Source organism: Acipenser ruthenus, chromosome 5 (genome assembly GCF_902713425.1).
Source record: "Acipenser ruthenus chromosome 5, fAciRut3.2 maternal haplotype, whole genome shotgun sequence".
Lineage (NCBI taxonomy): Eukaryota > Metazoa > Chordata > Actinopteri > Acipenseriformes > Acipenseridae > Acipenser > Acipenser ruthenus.
Window position 1 is genome coordinate 57,117,965 of NC_081193.1, and position 22,953 is coordinate 57,140,917.

General features: G+C 40.3%; 1 protein-coding gene across 3 annotated transcripts in view; it reads right to left on the reverse strand.

Annotated features, from left to right (window-relative positions):
- Positions 1 to 22,644, reverse strand: part of elp3 (elongator acetyltransferase complex subunit 3) — a 200,529-nt gene extending 177,885 nt beyond the window's left edge. The window contains exons 1-2 of one of the 3 annotated variants that reach the window (XM_059024758.1): positions 22,448 to 22,644; positions 16,908 to 17,007 (exon numbers count right to left, since the gene is read on the reverse strand). In XM_059024758.1, coding sequence (XP_058880741.1) covers positions 16,908 to 17,007; positions 22,448 to 22,469 — 122 coding nt within the window. In that variant the 5' untranslated portion in view covers positions 22,470 to 22,644. Of the gene's footprint in view, positions 1 to 16,907; positions 17,008 to 21,584; positions 21,604 to 22,447 lie in introns of those variants that run through there. The other 2 variants (XM_034004543.3, XM_059024757.1) reach the window with 2 other exon arrangements.
- Positions 22,645 to 22,953: the final 309 nt, after the last annotated feature.

A 22,953-nucleotide genomic window follows, 5' to 3' on the forward strand; every position in this document is an offset into this window, starting at 1 on the left:
ACTAACCTACTTGACTTTTTTGAGGATGCAACATTGAAAATGGACAACTGCAAAGCATACGACATGGTCTATTTAGATTTCCAGAAAGCTTTTGACAAAGTCCCGCATAAAAGATTAATTCTCAAACTGAATGCAGTAGGGATTCAAGGAAATGCATGCACATGGATTAGGGAGCGGTTAACATGTAGAAAACAGAAAGTACTGATTAGAGGAGAAACCTCGAAATGGAGTGAGGTAACCAGTGGTGTACCACAGGGATCAGTATTAGGTCCTCTGCTATTCCTAATCTACATTAATGATTTAGACTCTGATATAGTAAGCAAACTCGTTAAATTTGCAGACGACACAAAAATAGGAGGAGTGGCAGACACTGTTGAAGCAGCAAAGGTCATTCAAAATGATCTAGACCGCATTCAAAATTGGGCAGACACATGGCAAATGAAATTTAATAGAGAAAAGTGTAAAGTATTGCATGCGGGCAATAAAAACGTTCATTATAAATATCATATGGGAGACAGTGAAATTGAAGAAGGGAACTATGAAAAAGACCTAGGAGTTTATGTTGACTCAGAAATGTCTTCATCTAGACAATGTGGAGAAGCTATAAAAAAGGCTAACAAGATGCTTGGATATATTGTGAGAAGTGTTTAATTTAAATCAAGGGAAGTAATGTTAAAACTCTACAATGCATTAGTAAGACCTCACCTAGAATATTGTGTTCAGTTCTGGTCACCTCGTTACAAAAAGGATATTGCTGCTCTAGAAAGAGTGCAAAGAAGAGCAACCAGAATTATCCCGGGTTTAAAAGGCATGTCGTATGCAGACAGGCTAAAAGAATTGAATCTATTCAGTCTTGAACAAAGAAGACTACGCGGCGATCTGATTCAAACATTCAAAATCCTAAAAGGTATAGACAATGTCAACCCGGGGGACTTCTTTGACTTGAAAAAAGAAAAAAGGACCAGGGGTCATAAATGGAGATTAGATAAAGGGGCATTCAGAACAGAAAATAGGAGGCACTTTTTTACACAGAGAATTGTAAGGGTCTGGAACCAACTCCCCAGTAATGTTGTTGAAGCTGACACCCTGGGATCCATCAAGAAGCTGCTTGATGAGATTCTGGGATCAATAAGCTACTAACAACCAAACGAGCAAGATGGGCTGAATGGCCTCCTCTCGTTTGTAAACTTTCTTATGTTCTTAGTACATATTTGATTGGGGCTCTGTGGCAGGGCAAAAGCCCTACTTGTGTAAAGAGTGTGTGTGGGAATGCAAGGTTCCCCTTCAAGTACAAATGTAACCATTACCATATGGGTATTTACCTTGTAGAGACCTGAAACCTGAATAAGATATACCAAAGCTGCTCTGTGAGCCTGTGACAGTCATGGCTCGCCCCCGAGGGCACAAAGGCACTGCACTCACTGATTTCAGTGCCATTTTTCCTTTCGACTGACCTGACCGGACAGCCTTGTTCAGATAAGTACTTGTTACATGTATCTGCTATATAAGTACTTGTTACATGTATCTGCTATATAATTCACATTTATTGTGTTTTTACACAAATCGTATGTGATATTAATATAAATCACTATAATAGTTTTTACTAAATTACACAGTTTGTGCACTACAGCCTGTTGCTTGTTACGTCCCACTGTAGCCTTGTGCCCGTGTGAAGCCAGCGGCTAGAGTTGCTCCTTCCCAGGAATCCAGCAACTAGGGATGGGAATTTTAAAGGTTGAAACTAGGGCTGTCAAGCAATTAAAAAAAATATTCACAAGTAATCTCAAGATTAAATGTTTTATCTTAGTTAATCTTGGTTTTAATCGCATATTTAATTGATACAATTATTGCATCCATTTCAGTCAAGTTTGGACATTCTTATCTTCAAGAGCTGCAGACCCCATATGTCCCCGAGATCTTCTGACAGTCTTTAACATTTGTTTGAACTCTGTCAGTGCCAGGGCATTTAGTTATAATGCCTCGTCTTTGGAACTTGCTCCCGATTCATATCAGGAATGCTCGTACCATTAACCCTTTGCGGTCCATTGTCGGACTGGGTCCGACATTGCAATTATTCCTCTCAGGTCCTTATAGCAACGCAAAAAACTGGTTTCTAGTCGTTTTTTCTCCGGAAAAAGCCGAGAAAGCCATTCAATTGCCGAGTGGGAGCGACAGGAGCCGAGACAAGTCGGAAAAAAAAAAAAAAAAAAAAAGGCGTATCTCATGAATAGTCATACATATGGCCCTGGTATCAGATAACGGGGCGGTCATAGTAAACAAGCTGGCTGAGTGCGTCAGCGCACAGAGACTATCATGGACATTTGCAGAGCTTTTTTCAGATGTTATAGTAATAAAATAATGACTTTGATCGCAATATTGAGGAGTTTGGTGATAAAACGAGTGATCCGGAGATGATTGATCGGTATGTACGACTATTATTTTTATTATTATTTATTTCTTACATAGATGAAAGCGATAGCGAACGAAAGGGTGTGGTGGGGCTGGAGAAGCCTAGTGAGTGCTTTGTTGATATGCAGGGCCATTTAAACCCATTTGACTGTGGAAAAAAATACATTTTAAACAGCGCGTCTAAAATTAACTGCGCGTGTGAAAATAAATTGGACCTGACACGCACTTAATAAATGGACTGCACAGGGTTAAATCTTTTAAATCCTGTTTTAAAAAGTATTTGTTTGGGTCTGTTTATTTGTAGCTGAATTGCATATTAGACACAGGCTTTTTTATATTTATTTTGTAAAGCGCCCTGGAATGCTTCCATGAAGAGAAGGGGTAACGGGCAACATTCTCTCACACGACAGCCAGCCCAGGTTTTTGAGTGAAGTGTCCCCTTCGCGTGGACAACGGGACTGCAGCTGATCGCAGACATGCATTTGCAGGACAGCCCCCATGGGGATTAATGGACTATAAGGGTGCATTGATATGATAGGTGGTGGGATGGGAATGCATGCCTGTGATTGCAGGAGCGAAATGTAAGCCTGACAGAAGAAGGGGCTGGGTGAAGAGTGTGAGTTTTGGAGCTGTGGGAGAGAATCGGCTTTTTTTTTTATTGCCAAGTCAGACAAGCAGAGGCTGTCAGCTTTGTGTGTGTTACCTGACTGTTTATAAAACCCTTTATTTATCCTGTGTTTGTTATTGTTTACTGCATTTCAGTGGCAGCTGAAATGCAGTAAACAGTGACAGCTCATGACTTTGAGGCACAAATCACCAAATAGTTATTACCTCCCCCACTCAATGACTAACATACTAAAAGTAAATTTACTTTGTTCAGCTGATTGCATATATGCCTCCGCTGAGAGCATTTTAATGCATTCAAATAGACTGCAGTCACTATGTAAAATATACCCCCATCAATTAAAAAAAAAAAACATTAGCACTGTAAGCAACACACAACTTACAGAATTGTGGATACAAGTTTTTATAATCAATTCGCAAATCACAACCTTAAAACCACATAGTATTTAGTTCTAAACTCATTAACACAAAACGAACAAGGCAGCTTGTCATGTCGTGGCAAGAAATTTACAGTTTTACGCCATTAACCCTTTGCGGTCCTATGTCAGACCAGGTCCGACATTGCAATTATTCCTATCCGGTCCAATGTCGGACCCTGTCCGACATCATCAAAAAAACACGTTTCTAGTCGTTTTTTCTCCGGAAAAAGCCGAGAAAACCATTCAGTGGCCGAGTGGGAGCGACAGGAACCGAGACGAGCCGGAAAAAAAAAGGGCGTATCTCATGAATAGTCATACTTGCCCCTGGCATCTGATAATGGAGGCCATAAGGAAACAAGCTGGCTGTGACTGCATCAGCGCTCAGAGAATATCACAGACATTTGCAGAGCTTTTTTCAGATGTTATAGTAATAAAATAATGACTTGGATCGCATTATTGAGGCGTTTGGTGATAAAACGAGTGATCAGGAGATGATTGATCGGTATGTACGACTATTATTATTATTATTATTTATTTCTTACATAGCTGAACGCTATAGCAAACGAAAGGGTGGGGCGGGGCTGGAGATGCCTAGTGAGTGCTTTGTTGATATGCAGGGCCATTTAAACCCGTTTGACTGTGAAAAAAAATACTTTTAAACAGCGTGTATAAAATTAACTGCGCGTGTGAAAATTAATTAGACCTGGCGTGCCTGACGCGCGATTAATAAATGGACCGCAAAGGGTTAATGTATGTGCTTAAATATGGAATATATAACATGCATACATATAATAGTATGCATTTGTATTTTATTCTATTTGGCAAAACATTATCTTCTCACTTTTTTTTTTTTTTTTTTTTTAGAACCTACGCTATACAAGATCATAACTATTTACAGTATTGCGTTTACAAGTATTGACAGACTTCTTTCTTTTTTCGTATCCAGCAGGCAGTATGTATTTATTTTATTTTATGTGAATCAATGTGTTCCTCGACGAACAATAGTTTTGTTTAAGCCGGGCCATGTAAAGCTGTCAGTCAGATCATTAGTTTAACAAAGCAAATTACAACTTTGATAGAAACAAATAATCACAAACCCAATAACAACGATCTTCAAAAAAAAGCAATTGGAGTTTAAAATAGGAGGTGTCATAACAAATACACTGTAGTCTATTATTTTTTATCCATTTGGTAGACGCCTTTATCCGAGGCTTACATTTGATTATTTAACTAGTGATTAATTTGTGCTCTCCAGGGCTGAGCCACGGCACCTCTTGGTTTCCCCCTTTAGATATGAAAGTTTTTTTTTGTTTCGCTCTCAAATGTGTGTTTTTATTTTTTTTTGGTACATTCATTCTATTCAAGCAGCAGCAACGTACAGACTTTAATTTTATTAATTACATTACAAATTAAGGACTGGTGAGCAACACTACAACCCAGCTAACAGGGTAATACTGTAAAGTGCCACTGCATTCTCCGTTTCACTTGTTCATTTCTCTGACCGCTGACGCTGTGTGTGTGTGTGGAATGGAACACTGACAGTTTCGATGAACTCCCAACCCTATCATAAAGTGTGGGGGGGGGGGGGGGGGGGGGAACGTATTTCTTAAATGAACAAATTATTATTAGTTTCCCCAGTACTGAAGGCACAAACACTAATTATTATCACTGATTACCAGTTTTATCCAGACAGAAACACAGATGTGACCCGTGTGTGCTGAACTATAGGCTATTCAATGTCTCCCTATTCAGTGAAATGGAACGGTCGAAAGCAACGCTGCCAAGCACTGGTTCAATTTTGGTAAAACCAGGACCCCCCCTGAAAATATAAATACCTCGTTGCACATCTACACCCCCGGGACTGTGTATGCAAAGTGTGGTTCCTTAATTGGCAGTACTTTTTGAGATACAGGTGTATACAAAAGCATCTTAATTTTTTTTTTTTTTTTTTTTTTAAACAGCTGTTTTTATCGCCTGCATCTCAAAAGTATTTCACAAAATGCTACCCAGTTCACAGGGTTTGTTGAGCCTGTCAATCACCACACACACCAATTTTCATGCATATCGATAGATAGATAGATAGATAGATAGAGATAGATAGAGATAGATAGAGAGATAGATAGAGAGATAGATAGAGAGATAGATAGAGAGATAGATAGATACTTTTACTTTTTCAAAAGACTTTATTGACTTTTGGTACAAAACACAATAAGAACAAAAAATTACATTACTTTTTCTTTAAATATTCACAAGACAAAATTTAAAACATTAAGCCATTATAAATAAATAAATATTATAAATATATATTAAGGGTTTCTCCTTCAGTCTCACAGAGCACACCCCCAAACACCAATTTAATTGGAAAGAGTCTAAGTCGTGCATCATGCGGTGATAACTGAAATCCAGCTTGATTCTACTAATCACCAGCATTCTAAAAACAGTAAGAGCATCTGTTTCCCCAACCTGGGCAATTTGAGCTTTTCTAGATTTTAAAATGGAGAGCTTGGCCTGCCCCAAAAGGAAGTTAAGTAGCTGGCACAGATGTTTCTTTTCCTTAATATAAGGCACACCAAAAACAAAAACACATTCGGAAAAGACCACATTCAGTTTAACAAATACATTATTGAGTACAGAAAAAAGAGAAAACAATCTTTTACAAAAGATGAAACTATGAAAGACTCTCTTTGTAAACAAAAAGGACATTTGTCAGATACCTTTGGGTCTAGTATGCAGAGGTAGGCATTAACAGCGAGAATCGTGTGCAAGAGTCTCCACTGTAGATCTCCCAGCCTCTTTGACAGGGGGGGTTTATAAAAGCTTCTCCAAGCCGGCCTGACCTGCTCCTCCACCTTCAACCGCTCTCTCCAAGATGTATCTGGAAGGCCTTGTAATTGCTTCTCGTGTCTTAGCTTAACACATAATTCATACAGTGTGTGCCCCGTCACACTTGACAGGGGGAGATCTGTCAAGTTCTCGATTTTAAATAAATGCCCTTTGTCTCCCGTGTCTCGGCTGATAGCTGGGGAGATCTGTATGAAGGGGAAAGGTGTTTCACAGGGGAAAGAGATACAGTTAGTAAAGCCCTTTCTTAGAGTCTCATTCTGTGCATTTGATAATGCTGCATGAATCTGGGAAAGCAGCAACCCAGCTACCCTCACAGACCGCAACCCCAAGGTTAAAGACAAACTCTGTGGACTTCTCCAATTAAAACTCTCCAGATCTGAAACATGGCGTAACTTGATGACCCCGGCCTTTATCATTACACTTGTAAAAGCCTGTGATTTTAACATTTCTACTTTAAAAAGAGGATTAAAAACCAGAGGTCTCTCCAAAAGCCAGTAAAAATCTAAAGCTACTTCATTCAGACCCACCCTCAGACTCTGCCATGCTTTCAACACACTCAGATAGTAGGCTGGTAGTTTGGAGCAAACAAACACAGCAGTGTCTAAAAAGAAAATATGCTTCCCAAGACCCAGCCCTCCAACTTGACGAAAGAAGAGTAAAGCCACGTCAACCCAGGGAGGCTTCTCACTGCTATAGAGCATTTTTTGGACAGCCTGCAGTCTAAAAGCAGCAATCCTGCTGGACAGGTCCATCTATCCCTGACCCCCTTCATCCAGAGGTAGGTACAATATGCTTTGCCTTAGCCAATGCAGTCCATCCCAGAAAAAACTTAAAAATTCACTCTGGATTTTTTTCAAAAACGCCTGGTCAGGTTCTACACATATGCACCTGTGCCAGAGCATGGAAGCAGCCAAGTTGCTTATTATTAAAACTCTGCCCCTATACGAGAGCTGTGGCAAAACCCAGCGCCACCTCTGCAAACGCCCCCGTATTGCCTCCAAAACTCCCTCCCAGTTCCTCTCAGCTGCTCTCGCACCTCCCAAAAAAACCCCTGGGTGTCTAAACTCTTCCCGGCTCCACAGCAATCCACCAGGCAACACTGGAGGCCCAGGCTTCGTCCATTTCCCAATTAAGAAAGCCCCGCTCTTCAACCAATTAATTCTAGCAGATGAGACTCTTTCAAAAAGCTGTTGACTGTCACAGAGTTTATCAACATCTGCCTGGCTGGTTATAAAAACTGAGATGTCATCTGCATAGGCAGATACTTTTATGGGCAGAGCCAGACTACCTGGGATGGAGAGCCCTGTTAGAACATGCCTGAGCCTGCAAATAAGGGGTTCGATGGACAGGGAATAGAGCATTCCCGAAAGAGGGCAGCCTTGTCTAATACCCCTGTGAACTGGGAAAGGTGCACTCAGCTCCCCGTTGATCTTCAGCAGGCTGAAAATGTCACAGTACAGGAACTGTATGTGGGATAGAAATCCCAGGCCAAATCCAAAGGCTTCAAATACCTTCCATAAGTACTTGTGATCGACTCTGTCAAAGGCTTTCTCCTGATCAAGAGAGATAAGCCCAGCAGGGAAAACGAAGAGCTCAGAGGCAGCCAATGTGTCTCGAATTAAAAAAATACTGTCAAAAATGCTTCTACTGGGCACGCAGTAGGTTTGGTCAGGATGAATAATACTTCCCATTACAGTGCTCAACCGATTAGCGAGGGCTTTCGATATTATTTTGTAATCAGAGGCCAACAATGACACAGGCCTCCAGTTTTTGATATGGCACAAGTCCCCTTGTTTTGGCAGCAAAGTTATCACTGCCCTTCTACAACTCAACGGCAGCTGCCCTTTCTCCAGACCTTCTGCATAGACTGCATGTAGATCTTTCCCAAGCAAAGTCCAGAAAGACTTGAAAAACTCGACAGGTAGTCCGTCCAGTCCTGGAGTTTTTCCTCCCTTCAGCCCCATGAGAGCGTCAGAGAGCTCCTGTACAGTCAGAGGTCTGTCTAAAAAAACCTTTCTCCTCTTCAGAGATCTTCGGCAGAGTCTCCAAGAAACGCTGTGTCTCCTCCGGCTGTCCTTCAGCTTCCGCTGTGAATAGCTTTGTGTAGAAATCCACAGCACATCGCCGGATCTCTCTGGGCTCCCTCAACTCGTCCCCTGACAGTGTCTTCAGGCAGTGAATTACTTTGCGCTGCGCACTCTTTTTCTCCATGCCAAAGAAAAACTGTGTTGGCGCATCCACCTCTGCAAGGTATTGCACTCTAGACCTCACCAGCGCCCCCTGCACTTTGACATTCAGCAGCTCAGCCAGCTGCTGTTTTTTATTTTTGAGGTCTTGAATCGTCCTACTATTGGGATTAGACTGTAGAGCTCCCTGAAGCTCTAACATGTCTCTCTCCAGCTCTTCCAGAGTCTCAGTCATCCTCTTTGTGGCATTAGCAGTGTACTGCTGACAGAACAACCTGACCTGCACCTTCCCCACATCCCACCACTGAGCCAGAGAAGAAAAAGCAGATTTCTGCTCTCTCCACCGGTTCCATAGAAAAGTTAGGCATTCTTTAAAATGCGTATCTTTCAGCAGCTGAATGTTAAAATGCCAGTAAGAACGTTTTGTCATTTGGGAAGGCACTAAAACATGAACTGTAAAAGACTGTGATCAGAAAGACCGGTGGGAGAAATAAAACACTTGGTAAACAGGCTAAAATGCTGCTTAAAAGTATAAAAACGGTCTAATCTCGCTAAGGAGACCGTCTTTTCACACACTTTGACCCATGTGTACTGTCTATTTGTACCATTGAATGCTTTCCACACGTCAGACAAGTCGTGCTTATTTAAAATCATTAAAAGCTCTTTGGCAGACTGTGGGTGTGGCTCAGGGTGATTTCGATCATCTGAACAATGTACAGTGCAGTTAAAATCACCGGCTAAAAACAGGACTTCCTCACTTCCACAACCGTTCAGAACTGTATCTAAAATCTGAAAAAAAGCAATCCGTTCTCTGCCCTCATTTGGTGCGTAAATATTAATAAAGACAAGCGAGATTTCACCGACTTTCGCTTGCACTTTAAGTAACCGCCCCTTCACTACCTCAGTGACATCATAAGAAACTGGTTTAAAGTCTTTTGAAAAAAGGACTGCCACCCCAGCACTCACACTAGATCCGTGACTAAAAAAAGTCTCCCCCTTCCAATCCCTGGCCCAGTCTATTTGATTCCTAGAATCAGCGTGTGTCTCTTGCAACAAAATTACTTTCAAATCTTTCTGCTCCAGATACTCAAACAACGCGGCTCTCTTTAAATCATCCCTACACCCGTTTATATTTAATGACCCAATCTTAAGAGAGCTCATGTTAGGGAGAGATATAAAGATACAAACAAGAAAGAAGATAAGAAACCACTTATCCATGGGAGAAAATTGAAAAGAAAACGGTCAACTGTTTTAAGCAGTTTTAGACTGCTTATTAACCTTTGCAATTAGGTTCTTTAGACGCCAGCGCTCCTGCTCAGAAAGACCAGAGCCTGAAACTTTCTGTAACAAAAAACGTGCCGACAGTAAAAACATTTTAATATTAGGAAAATGGTCTTCAACACTGACCCCCCTCCTACCTTTAGTAAGTTCTAAAAACGTTTTAATACTGCCCACGCTGTAACCAGCCTCAGTGCAAGGGGGCTCTGCCGTCAGCGAACAATCAGTCTGACTTCCCTCCTCCTCACTGTCAAACTCTGAGCTCTCCTCTGGATCCTTACAGGCAATACTAACACTCCACGGTGTGCTCTCGCGGCTTTTTTCAGGTTGAGAGCTATCGGATACACTTGAAGCATAATCCGTGTAATTTGCTTTTTTCTTAGTGACGACATCTGCAGTCACTTTTCTCTGCCTCTTTTTTCTCGGGACTTTAAAATGAAACGCCCCGCCACTCGCTTCCTGCTCCTCACTACGCTCCATTCTCAGACTCTTATCGTCTTTCTCTACCTGAGTCTCCATTTCTGACTCAGCAGAGACACCTGCTTTCTCAATCTGTTCACTACTTTTCTGTTCCACACTGACGCTTGCTGCAGCAGCTGCAGCCAGTGTGGAAGTCTCACCAGTATTAGTGTCAGTAAGTCCACTGCCCGGTTTTTCAACCCCGGCCGACTCACTCACACTCTCCTCAGCGTTGCTGTCCCGATTCAGACTCCCGCTAGCCTGCACTGTGTCCTGCGCCTTACTTCCCTCTTTAGCCGGGGTTTCAGAAACCACGGAATCGCTCTCAGCTCCACGCTCCTCCGGCTGCCCAGCTTCATCTCTCTCCCCTTGCTCACCCTCATTCTCCTCGCCCGCATTACCTCCTTTCTCAGGACAGTTCTTAACAATGTGTCCCTCCTTTTTACAGTGAAAACATCGCATTACATCAGTACTGGCAAAAATGACATATTCAATATCATCTGCCTTGAATTTAAGTGCAACGTTCAGTTCCTGATTCACGTCATTAAAAATCATATTGACATGTCTTCGGAACGACACTATATGCTTTAACTGCGGGGATTTGCAGCCAATCTATTCTCTTGGGGCTGGATACAATTTTACCATACCGGGAAAGCGCACGCTCAATTAAATCATTTTTTAGAAACGGAGGGACATTCGAAAGAATGACTCTTCGGGACGGTACAGACAGCGGTGTAACCGCAACAAAAGTATCGTTTACAACAATGCCTTTTTCAACAGCCTTTGCAACAAGACTGGTATCACATAAAAAAGCAACAATTGCTCTGTTCATTCGAGACGCAGACACAATACGCTCACACCCAACCACATTACCTAAAGCTAGCACACACTGTTCCAGCGAGGTAAACCCCTCCGTCACCATTTTTACCCCATGGCGGCGGCTTAGCTTTTCAAACACAAAGTTTGGGGGAGATTCCCTCCCCTTTGAATTGGCCATACTGGCCTATTAAGCTGACAAAAAGTCAGCTTATTTGTTAACAAACACCCCAGAAAACAAAACCCGATATAACACCTATAAGAAAAAGTAAATAACCATAAAGCAAAAAGTAAGAAAAAACAAACGCTCACCTACTCACTCTACACACCTCTCACTCTCCCGCAGCAGTACACACTCACTCCTCACTCTCCCAGCATGCACCACTAGACAGATAGATAGATAGATAGATAAGAGATAGACAGACAGACAGACAGACAGACAGACAGACAGACACAGACAGACAGACAGATAGATAAAAACACAGACTAACCGTTCTAATATAACTGTCAAATACTTTGGTCCTAGAAGCCCACTTCAGTATGATCATGTTAACACAATCCCGGTCCTTAAAAGGGTTAAATCATAATATAATATTAGAAAACAATTCAGTACCGTCAGCCAATCAGCTTCCAATTCTAGCAGGCTCTAATATACAGTAGATGCCCGCTGGAACATCTCGTCACCAACTGTGAATCAAATTTAAAGTCAATCCTCGCACGTGCTGGCTTTTTCTTTTTGACTTGCTGTATTTTTAAGCATAGTTCACATTTATTGGACAGTAAAGAAAAGACACAATTGGTCCAAATTAATTCTATTATCCACCAAAACCAGCCAATCAATACTTTGCATCGACGAAAGCAACCAGTCCTGTACCTGCAACTGCAGAGAGCCAATCACAGACTGTCAGCTCGACTGCCGCACAGACACAGCATCTTTCAACAACAACAAAACGAGACGCGGACAGTTCGGTAATATTGCTCCATTCATATATAGATTCAGGAGAGAAAGGGTTTGGCTGAAGGTAAAAACATGGTGAGCTAGGAGGCATTTTATAGTGGTATTTAATGAGAGATTGTATTGGTAGTTCAGACTCCATCGTACACGGACTGTTCAGTAATTGCTCCGTTCATTCCTCAGACAATGTCCTGATTAGAAATAGGTGTTTAAAACCTTAACAAGTTAATACAAAATAAAAATCGATTTACTAAATAAAAACTCATTGTTTTTGTCTTTACATGTATGTCATCTTTGTTGTTTTTATTTAAAAAATGTTCAGGACTATTTTCTTAGAACATCTTTTACTCAGCAGAAAGGCACCCGACGAATCAGTACAAGTTTAAGGTAAATCTAGGTTTTAAGGTGTTTTTTTTTTAAAAGAAAACAATGGTAAAAAATAATTTTCTATAGCGATAGTGCCCTAATTATAAATAATAATAATAATAATAATATAGTGCTGGGACAAATATCCGAATATTCAGAGTATTCAGAGTAGATGTTCGTTTTCGCTACAAATGACAAATACCTTGCACTTATTTACCGTCTCACCAGAATTTGCGCAACAGTTTAAAAAAATGGCAAATGAAAAAGAGCTCTGTGTGGTATGTGAGATTAATATACATAAAATAAACACCGAATCAACACAGCAGCTCTTGAGCCTCTATTTAAAAGTTTTAGAGAGCAAAAAGTAAACAAACCAGATTATGTGCGCGCACGCACAGTGATCTCTATGGAAAGTAATCTGGGACAAAAATGCAGGCAAGCAGGTCATTCTGAATTGCCTCACTTAAAACAGTCCCAGCACTAATACTACTACGACTACTACTGAGAGGCCACACATTTCTGAGCCCCTCAGTTTCCACATTAAAAACCATTAAAAACAGTTATTTAAACTTTTTATTTTCTAAATCGTTTTATAATTTAAGGTTATCTAAAGCAGTAGGGCACCTTTTTTGTGGAAAACTTTTTGATTTAGTGTTTTTATTTTTATAAAAAAAAACATTAGTTTTTCCTTTCTCTCCCTGCACTTGCCTGCATAAGCAAGTGCAGGAGAGATTTTTCTTTCTTTAATTTTTCCTCTTTTAAAAAACACTCCTTAATTAAACTTTTAATTTTACCTTAAAGATTTTATTTTTGTCTTTTTATTAATCTTATTTTCATTTATAAAACTGTTTTAGTTTTTGTTTTAAAAATTGTTTTGTTTTAAAAAATCCCCTCTCTCTGCTGTGTACAGAGTGGGGGAAGGGCAGGCAGGGAGCACAGGCCGTGTGCTTCTTTGTTTGCCCTCAGTTTGATTTTTAATTTTTCTTTTAAGTTTAAAACTAAAACTAAAACTAACTTGTTTTTTTATTTTTTAATTTTCCTTTTGGGGGCCCCTCCTGCGCCCCATCGTGCTGGCAGACGTGATCCACCCCGACCAGTCCTACACGGTCCCGAACCTGACGATTTTTGATAACATCTTTCTGGTTCGGGACCTCCTGCACTACTGCAGGAGGACCGGTCAGTCGGTCGCCTTCCTCTCTCTGGATCAGGAGAAGGCGTTCGACCGGGTGGATCACGAGTATCTCTCCGGAACCCTGCGAGCGTTCGGATTCGGGCCGCGCTTTGTCGGCCTGTTCCGGATGCTGTACGCCTCTGCTGAGTGCCTCTTGAAGGTGAACTGGTCCCTGACCGCGCCCCTCGCGTTCAGGAGAGGAGTACGTCAGGGCTGCCCTCTGTCCGGACAACTGTACGCGCTGTGCATCGAGCCCTTCCTCTGCCTCCTTCACAGGAGGCTCACGGGGTTGGAGCTCGGAGCGTCGGCCTACGCTGACGACGTGCTCCTGGTGGCCTCCGACCCGGTTGACCTGGAGAGGATGCAGAGCTGCCAGAGCGTCTACTCTGCCGCTTCCTCTGCCAGGATCAACTGGGACAAATGCTCCGGGTTACCGGTAGGTCCCTGGCGGGTGGACTCCCTCCCCGTCGCGCTCCAACAGTTCCAGTGGAGCGCGGACGGCTTCAAATATCTGGGAGTCCACCTGAGCCCCGCGGAGACCTCGGTCGCAGCCAACTGGGTGGAGTTGGAGGACAAGTGGCTGCTAGGCTGAGGTCGTGGTCGCGTCTGCTGAAACTGCTTTCCTTCAGGGGCAGGCCTCTGGTGATAAACCAACTGGTGGCGTCGATGCTTTGGCATCGACTCACCACCATGAGCCCGCCCCCTGAGTTTGTGGCCAGGGTCCAGAGGAAGCTGACTGACTTCTTCTGGGCCGGAAAGCACTGGGTCTCTGTGGCGGTTCTGAGCCTCCCTCTGGCCGAGGGAGGGCAAGGGTTGGTGTGCATCAGGAGCCAGGTGCACACCTTCCGCCTCCAGACCCTGCAGAGATACCTATACGCAGACCCGGCCCCGCAGTGGTGCACGCTGGCGTCCCTCCTTTTACGCCAGCTGCACGACCTGGGCTACGACCTCCGGGGAATCCGTCTCCCCGAGCTTCCGGTCTTTTACCAGGACCTGCTAAGGACCCGGAGTATGTTTTCTATCGGCCGAGGCGCCGTTCCGACCGAAGACGATGAGCTCCTTCTGGAGCCCCTGCTGCACAACCCCCACCTAGGTGTGCAGGCATTGGAGTCCCCCTCGGTGCGGCGCGCGCTGATCTCAGCCAAGGTGACCAGAGTCTGGGATCTCCTGGATCGCGAGCAGTCGGAGTGGCTGACTCCTGAGTCGTTGGTCGCCAGGGCGACTCGAGCGACCGTCAGGACAGCCGGCCACGCGATCCGGGAGTGCAAAGCAGCGTTGCACCCAGACTCTGTCAGGTATCTCGAGGGAATTCTCAGGACCGGTGAGCCACCTTTGCAACAGGAACCCAATAAAACAAAACAATTTGAAATACAATAAGTGTTAGTAATTTCTTCAAATTCCTCGTTGCTGGAGGAAACACCAAGCTTTGACAGGTCACTTGGGTTTCTATCCGGTGTTCAAATCAGTTCCAATACTGGGGGGGGGGCTTCTGTTCAGCTACGACAGCTGTGTTAAGCCAGCATATCCACGAGGATATTTTCAAGTAAGCAAATAACATTACGCAGGTTTTTTTTTTTCTCTCTTCCAGTGGGTACTGTTGAATTGCAACTGAATCTGACCTGATTTCTCTAAACACAGCCCTATAAATACAATTTAATATAATTAAAATAATCGGTAGAACGTAACTGACATCTGCCATATATTGACCTACATATATATATATATATATATATATATATATATATATATATATATATATATATATAGTATATTATTAATTATAAAAGTCAGTCAATCGAAAGCGCTCAAGCGTACAGGTGGAAAATGTGGACGTGAAATGTGTATGTTTTCATCTGCGGTTCAGACTTTCAATATTGGCAATAGGTTTTTTATTTTTTATTTATTTTTCGCGTAGATGCAGCTCTTAAAATAATGTTTTCTTAGTTTACAGTATGTATCTTTGTATAATATACTGTGTGTACGTCTACATTAATATAATCCTTTCCATTGTAATTACTGTGTTTTAAGTTACATGAGTTAGTAAAACTGTTCTCGCACCAGCGAAAAATGGCTGCTTTCAAGAAATATTTTTCCAAGACTGTACTCACGTTTCTATGGCAACAGCTGCCCCTAGTGGTGTGAATGTATCATTTCAGGGTGAAATTTGGGTAAAAGTGGCATGTCACCCATATTGATTGGCTCAAGGCAGTCATGTTTGTTGATGTAGGAACTTTTCCTGACTAACTTTTTTAGAGGACAGTACAAAGATAACGTATACCCAAGATTCACGTCAATCAGCCAAAGGGCTCATGAGGAGTTGTTGTTTAAGCGTTTTACGCAAAATCCAACATAGCTGCCACACCATGTGACCGATCAATTTTTCCTTAAGTAGAATCAATCGTGGACATGTGCACACTATGTACAAAATTTTTCACAGCTATACTATTTACCGTTCATGAGACTTTTGAATATTGTCCAAACTTTTCATTAAATCCAAGATGGCTACCACACCATGTGACCAAAGGCCGCCATATTGACCACGACACAACATCCTATAGTCTTCTACATCCATGTCAAATGTAATGCGTTTTGGTGCAGCGATAAGTTAGGCAGTTTTATAGCCAGTTGCATATGTTGATGATGTCATGCAGCGTGGACGCCATGATTTTCACAGTAGCAACTTCCCTTGAACAAGCGTAACAGAGGACCATACTGAGATGTTTTATTCCAATTTTCGTTTCAATCGGATAAGCGGTTGAAACAAAACCTGAACGCTGTCGATTTAAATATACATGAATGTGGACAGGTATATGCAACTGTATTGGTACTGTAACAGTATTAAAGTGAGTTAGGCCAGAAAGTGGTTTCGTACCGGTATATTTTATACAGAAACAAACTGTACTAGTATCGTACCGATACAAGTGTGAACCAGGCTTAATATACATCAATCCGGATGTAGTTAATTTACATTAATCTTTACTGTTTTTTAAGGTCTATGTAGTGCATGATTATGCTAGTACTTTTGTTACTGTTGTAGTGTGACACTAGGCAATACTTTATTTTGCACATCATATGAATACATTGAATTCCACAGGAATTCTACTTTTTTTTTTTACATTTTCTGCGGTCTTGAGTGACATCCACGCATTTTCATCAAAAACCGGCAGCCATGTACTCCGTCTGGCCCTGCACATGACTAAGGTGTTAGCAGTATACATACAAAATATTTTAATTGGAGACTCAGTGTATTAAAAGTGCAGCAGCATTTAATGTGTACTGAATTTGAAGGCAAAACATTAGACATGTGGTCCTTATCAATCAGAAACGTAAATGTATTTGACATTACATCGCTAAAATATAAAAAACTAATCTGGACTGACTTGTTGAGGTTGATGTCTTTCCCCTCCTCATGGGCTTCAATCAGCTGTTTAATAACATCTGAAATTGTCATCATCATCAGCTCTGCGTGGCTAAGATCACCTGCCAAGGAGAAAAGGATATTTAAGTATGTTTAAATGTACACAAAGAAGTTTTCAGAAATGTAAAAATAAAAATGAAATTGTGATAAAGTCTTGGCAGTTACCATTTCAGATGTTTTTAAAAAATTTTTTTTTTTTGAAGAACAAATATCCTACTCAGTTGCCGGCCTGGTGCATGTGGATAAAATCTAGGATATCACAGATATTTTGCCTATTTGTTTTAAAAGGAGGTGACTTATCTATTAAGACAGCTGTTCTCAACTGGGGGGGGGGGGGTCAAACTTTCTAGTGGGGCACGTTGAGCATTATATTACAGTATTTATAGCAATAATAAAAACATATTATATATTACATGGATAGTAGCTATAATAACACTGTGCCCCATGCTATAAAAAAAGTCTCTGTCAATAGTGATTAGCTTGAGGCAAAAAACGTTTGTCTCACAAACTCAATACGCTGTCCTGTTTTCAACATCCAGCCGACAAAGATGCTCAAAAATGGGACATGCGAAAAAAATCTACTTGCCCCCTCACCATCCCACAAAACACACACAAATAGAATATCACTTTTAGGATTTTGCTTTTATTAAAAGAATGAACACAATCAAATTAGTGATTCATAATATTTTTTGCTTCAGGAAATCAAATAAATAAAACGTAATTCAGTCCATACAAAACTGAGCCAATCTAATTTTTGTTTTGTGCGTGACACAAACAAAAATAAGAATTAAACTTAGGGGTGGGAAAGATATCCAAATAGCCGAACAAATATTTTTGCATGTATTCGAACACGAAAATAAAATATTTGTATTCGTCAGAAATGTGTATTGTGCGTTTTTTTTTTTTTTTTATTACATGTTTTTTGCAAAGTAAAAAGTACATTGTGTATGTACATAATGTGGGGTTTATTTTAGTAACAGGCTACTGTAATAAAATGTTAGTGTCTGCTGTGTGAAATTACATTGCTGAAAACAGCCGGAAATAAGCATCATGTGTGTTTGCTCTTCCGCTTCATTCAGATGTTGCAATACGGCAAGTGGCAACAGGCCTCAGTCTGACATGTGGAATTACTTTGACAAAAAAAAGTGAACAACGTCTGTGCAAGTGCTAATAGTTGCTCTCGATGCCCGATTTAAAATGCTTAAGTTTCTTTCTGATGTCCAAAAAATATAAACCAAAAGAGAAATAGAGTGCAGAGTACGCACCCGCAACCCAGAGCTGGCAAATACTGCTCTACCTGGGGTTTCAGGTGCTGTTTTGGATTTGGGAAGCGAGACAACATCGGCATTGGCTTCCGTTAGCAACACTGATGCAGTTACCACAGAAAATACCCGCCGTGGCCAACAGAAAGCAAAACACAACTACAGCAGTTTATTTAGGGACGTAGATGAGGAACCGGACATCGTGGACGACCGATCTGAGTATGATATTTTTTGCAAGGACACAAACTATCTGTCACAGAAGACCCGCCCTTATGGTGGAAGCAAAATGCCTCGCATTTTCCAACACTGTCCCGATTTGCAAAGGAAATGTTATGCATACCGGCAACATAGACCTCGTCAGAGAGGGTTTCTTCAGCAGCCAGTAACACCGTTACAAAGAATTCTGATTTTGTTTTTTTCTGATTTTCTGTTGGACTGTAAGTGAACAACGCAAGGGTATTGTTAACAAAATGTTAATACATTTAAATTTCTTTATTGGTTTGTATTTGTTAGTTACGAAAAGGCCTGAAGTACTGCTGTAATGTCAATAGTATATGCAAGTGCTGTGTTTTTGTTATTTTCAGATTTTTTTGTTTAAATGTCAAATATACTCCCTGACTATCTCTCCACTTAAAATAATGTGTTTCATTTAATGTCTTTCTAAATTTCCAAACGAATATCCAAACGAATATATTTATCTTGGACGAATATCCGAACATTAAAAAAAAAATGTTCGTCCCACCACTAATTAAACTAAAAAGATTCAAACTGTCAGACTTTTAGGTAGGGTATCACTAAAGCACACTTATGGAGACATTTCTGAAGAAAAATAAATTGAATGTAAAAAGTAAGTTTTAAAATGTACTCAAAACTAGGTAATCGTAGGGTATATTTCATTTCATTCTCAGCTGTTTAGAAAGGTACAATACAGTATACTTCCATGGATATTTGTCCTGATACACAAGCCGAAAGTCACGTTATGTCAGTCAGACCTCAAACAGGTAGAATGTTCACTGGAGCGGAAAAGTTAAAGGATTGGTTTCTAAACTACATTACCAAGAAGAATGGCAATGACACTTGTTTAATACGTTTTGGTTTCCTACATGGTCATTGGATAGAGAGAATTAATTTTTTTTTTGTGGGTGTTTCAGTGGGAGACTGAGGTACTCAGCAGAGAGTCAGAATTCAGAGAAGGTAGCAGTTTAGTAAGAGTGCAATGCTATGGAGTATTTTCTGGGATACTGCCGGCACCTTGCAAAGGACCATATGGACCGACTAGAGGGGAGGAATGCCTTGATTTAGTCTTTTCAAATAATGAAGACAGAATAACTAAAACAGAGGTCAGAGAGCTTGAAGTATTTTTAAAACCCCAAAAGTAATGACTAAAGCTAAGGATTACAATTTTAGAAAAGCAAACTATGAAGGTATGAAACAGAGACTAACAGAAGTAACTAACAGAAGGCATGTCGTATGCAGACAGGCTAAAAGAACTGAATCTATTCAGTCTTGAACAAAGGAGACTACGCGGCGATCTGATTCAAACATTCAAAATCCTAAAAGGCATTGACAATGTCGACCCAGGGGACTTCTTTGACCTGAAAAAAGAAACAAGGACCAGGGGTCACAAATGGAGATTAGATAAAGGGGCATTCAGAACAGAAAATAGGAGGCACTTTTTTACACAGAGAATTGTGAGGGTCTGGAACCAACTCCCCAGTAATGTTGTTGAAGCTGACACCCTGGGATCCTTCAAGAAGCTGCTTGATGAGATTCTGGGATCAATAAGCTACTAACAACCAAACGAGCAAGATGGGCTGAATGGCCTCCTCTCGTTTTGTAAACTTTCTTATGTTCTTCTTATGAGTAACTTCAAAAGTTGTCTTAAATAATTAAGTCAATCTATAGCTTACAAACCTACAACCACCTGATTTAAGTAGTTTAAAAAAAAAAAAGAAATTGCTTAACCCTTACATATAAAATAGTTTAACACGTTTCAACTTCTCATTTCATAGGATTGCAGTACAAAGTGTTTGACATTATTGACAGGCTTTAGTTTTAGCTGTATTTATGGATTACAGTTTTATGAAAGCAGGAGATGGCAGATGACATGACAAAACCCCATTCAATTTCTCAAAGTAATTACAGACCTATAAATAACTCGCCTGGAATGTCCATCTCCAAAGCCCCCGGTTTTTCATTCCTGGTGACATCACCCAGGAGTTGACTGCTATTCGTAGAGTGCAGACGCGTTGGATGAGCGGAGCCTAAAAAATTGCTCTGGGAGAAATCTGACGCACCGCCCCTAGACGCGATGCAACGCCCCGCCCTAGTGCGTGAAGTTGCATCCACACTGGACAGAGCGAAATGAATGACGCGAGCGAAGTCGCAGAATGTCAGTCCACACCAGATGCGACTTGGAAACCATCCAAAAGACTGGAAATAAATATATGACCCTGCCCATGTATTCCTATTGGACATACTAGAGATGGGCTGTCCCATTACAAAACAGGTCTTATTTTTATAAAAGGTTACCACCCTGACCTCCGGCAACTCCATTGTAAAATAAAGGTTGGACTTGTAAAAGCTATAGATCAGTTATTGAACATCCCTATATATCCAACAGTTGTATTGTTAGTAGCAGTAATTGTACAGTTGTAGTAGTAGTATTTTTGTTGTTCATGGTACCAGTAGTCGTAGTGGTCTGATTTGAACCCAGGTACAGCTCCAGAAGACAGCTGGACAACAGTAGTATAGTTGAACTGATATTTTAAGCAAAATAATTTTATTGTTAGACATTTATAAAACTTACTGCAATTGTGTTTCTTTACAAATTACTTTAATCCTTTTTGTTTATCTTTTTTTTTGCACAGACGGTAACAATTTGACCTAATAGAAATTCGTAAGTGCAGAGAGGTACTACTGTATTAACACCAGCAGAATACGTGAACCCCAGTTTCTTGCAACAGTTCGGATGGTGACCAAACGTGAGTACTATTGTGTAAAAATGTAGCTTAATTAACAGCTGCATTTAAGAAATGTAGAACAAAAACAGCGGAAAACTAAAATAAAAACACACGAGGTTTATCTGTTGCACACGTGCCACTAACAAAATGTATTGGAAGCTTAAAATAAAGAAAATAATTAATGAAGAGCTGTAAGCAGCAAAAAGCTCAACAATTAAACAAAGTAAATAAAAGGTTACCGCATCAAGCTGAAAAACAAAATGTCTGTTAACTCCAATAAACCAACGTTTTCGCCAGCCAAATCGTAGAGTGCATAAATAAAGTTTTGAGCCAACACAAACTGATTTAGATTTTTTTCGTCTGTTGCATCTTGCATCCCGGATACAGTACACAATATTTAATTACACTGTTTACCGTCAAATAAGAATGACTTGATTGCGCAGCAGATTCCCCAGTTAGATGATGAGCTGATAATATATCTTCAGCCAAAGAAGCAGGCACGGTAATTTAAGTAGGCCTACAGTTACCATAATCAAAAACATTAATGTAGCGTGAGTTTTGTACTAAAGCTGGGTCACCTGTTGCAGGGAAAACTAATTTTATTTCTCAAACTATCCATTTTAAGAAATGTGAAAGCACAACGCACAAATACTGCTGTAAAAAAGCCACTCGCTAAATATAGTTCTCAGATTGTGCGAATGAAAATATCTGAAATATGACAATGTGCTTGCTGTGGTGTATTTAATATCGTAAACATAGCATAACCAACTAAATTTAAATGGTAACATCTAATCATAACAGCTGTTTGAAAAGTTTGAAAACCACTTGTCTAATCAATATAACACGCCCTGATATGTAGTTACAACATATTAAACAAATCTGTTATTAATAAAGCAGAACGCGTAAATCAAATAAAGAACATGACATTATTTCAAATTCCATCCATTACGACTGCTGATTGTTTAAATAAATAAATAAATAAATAAATAAAAAAAACATGTTACATAAAAAAAAGATTACACTTTACAAAAAAGCACTATCTCCTGGATTTCACTGACTGGTACTACAAATAAACAGTTATAAAATGAAAGGGTAATTTATATATATATATATATATATATATATATATATATATATATATATGACACACACAGAGAGAATGTTGTTGTTTTTTTTTTGAAAACGCACTGCAAAATGCGACTAGTAAATAATAAAGTAATATAACACTTTCTACACATGACAAGGCCGCATTACTTTTCAAACTCGCTTTTTCTTACTTTTCTTTTTCTGTTTCACCATAATGTGTTCTTGATGGCTTTCGTATTATACAATCCTTAATCCCAAAATGAAATGTTATCAAAAACAAAGTAGATATATACAGCCAATATAATCGGCTTGCTGCTGTCAGAAACCACCCATGCGGCCGTAAAACTTGTGGAAACTGTCGAAAACGTCGTTCTTGCGTCCTTGTGGAAACATTGCTACCCGCAAACTCCGTTCCTAGCAGAAGGTAGTTGTCTGCTCTGGATTCATTCTGACAAGTTGTTATTTAATATTTTTTCCTTTTATTACAGTGAAAATGTGTGTGTATATAAATAATTAAAAATATTGTATTTATTTACAGGTACTTCAAATATAAATTATAAACACATATACATAACTGAGAACATAAGCACAGAGGTGCACATTTTGTAACATTTTATGTGAATGTACAGATATAGCTTGGGATTTCTTTGGGTTTAGTCTATCATCTGAATGAAAAAAGAACTTTAAATCTTGAAAA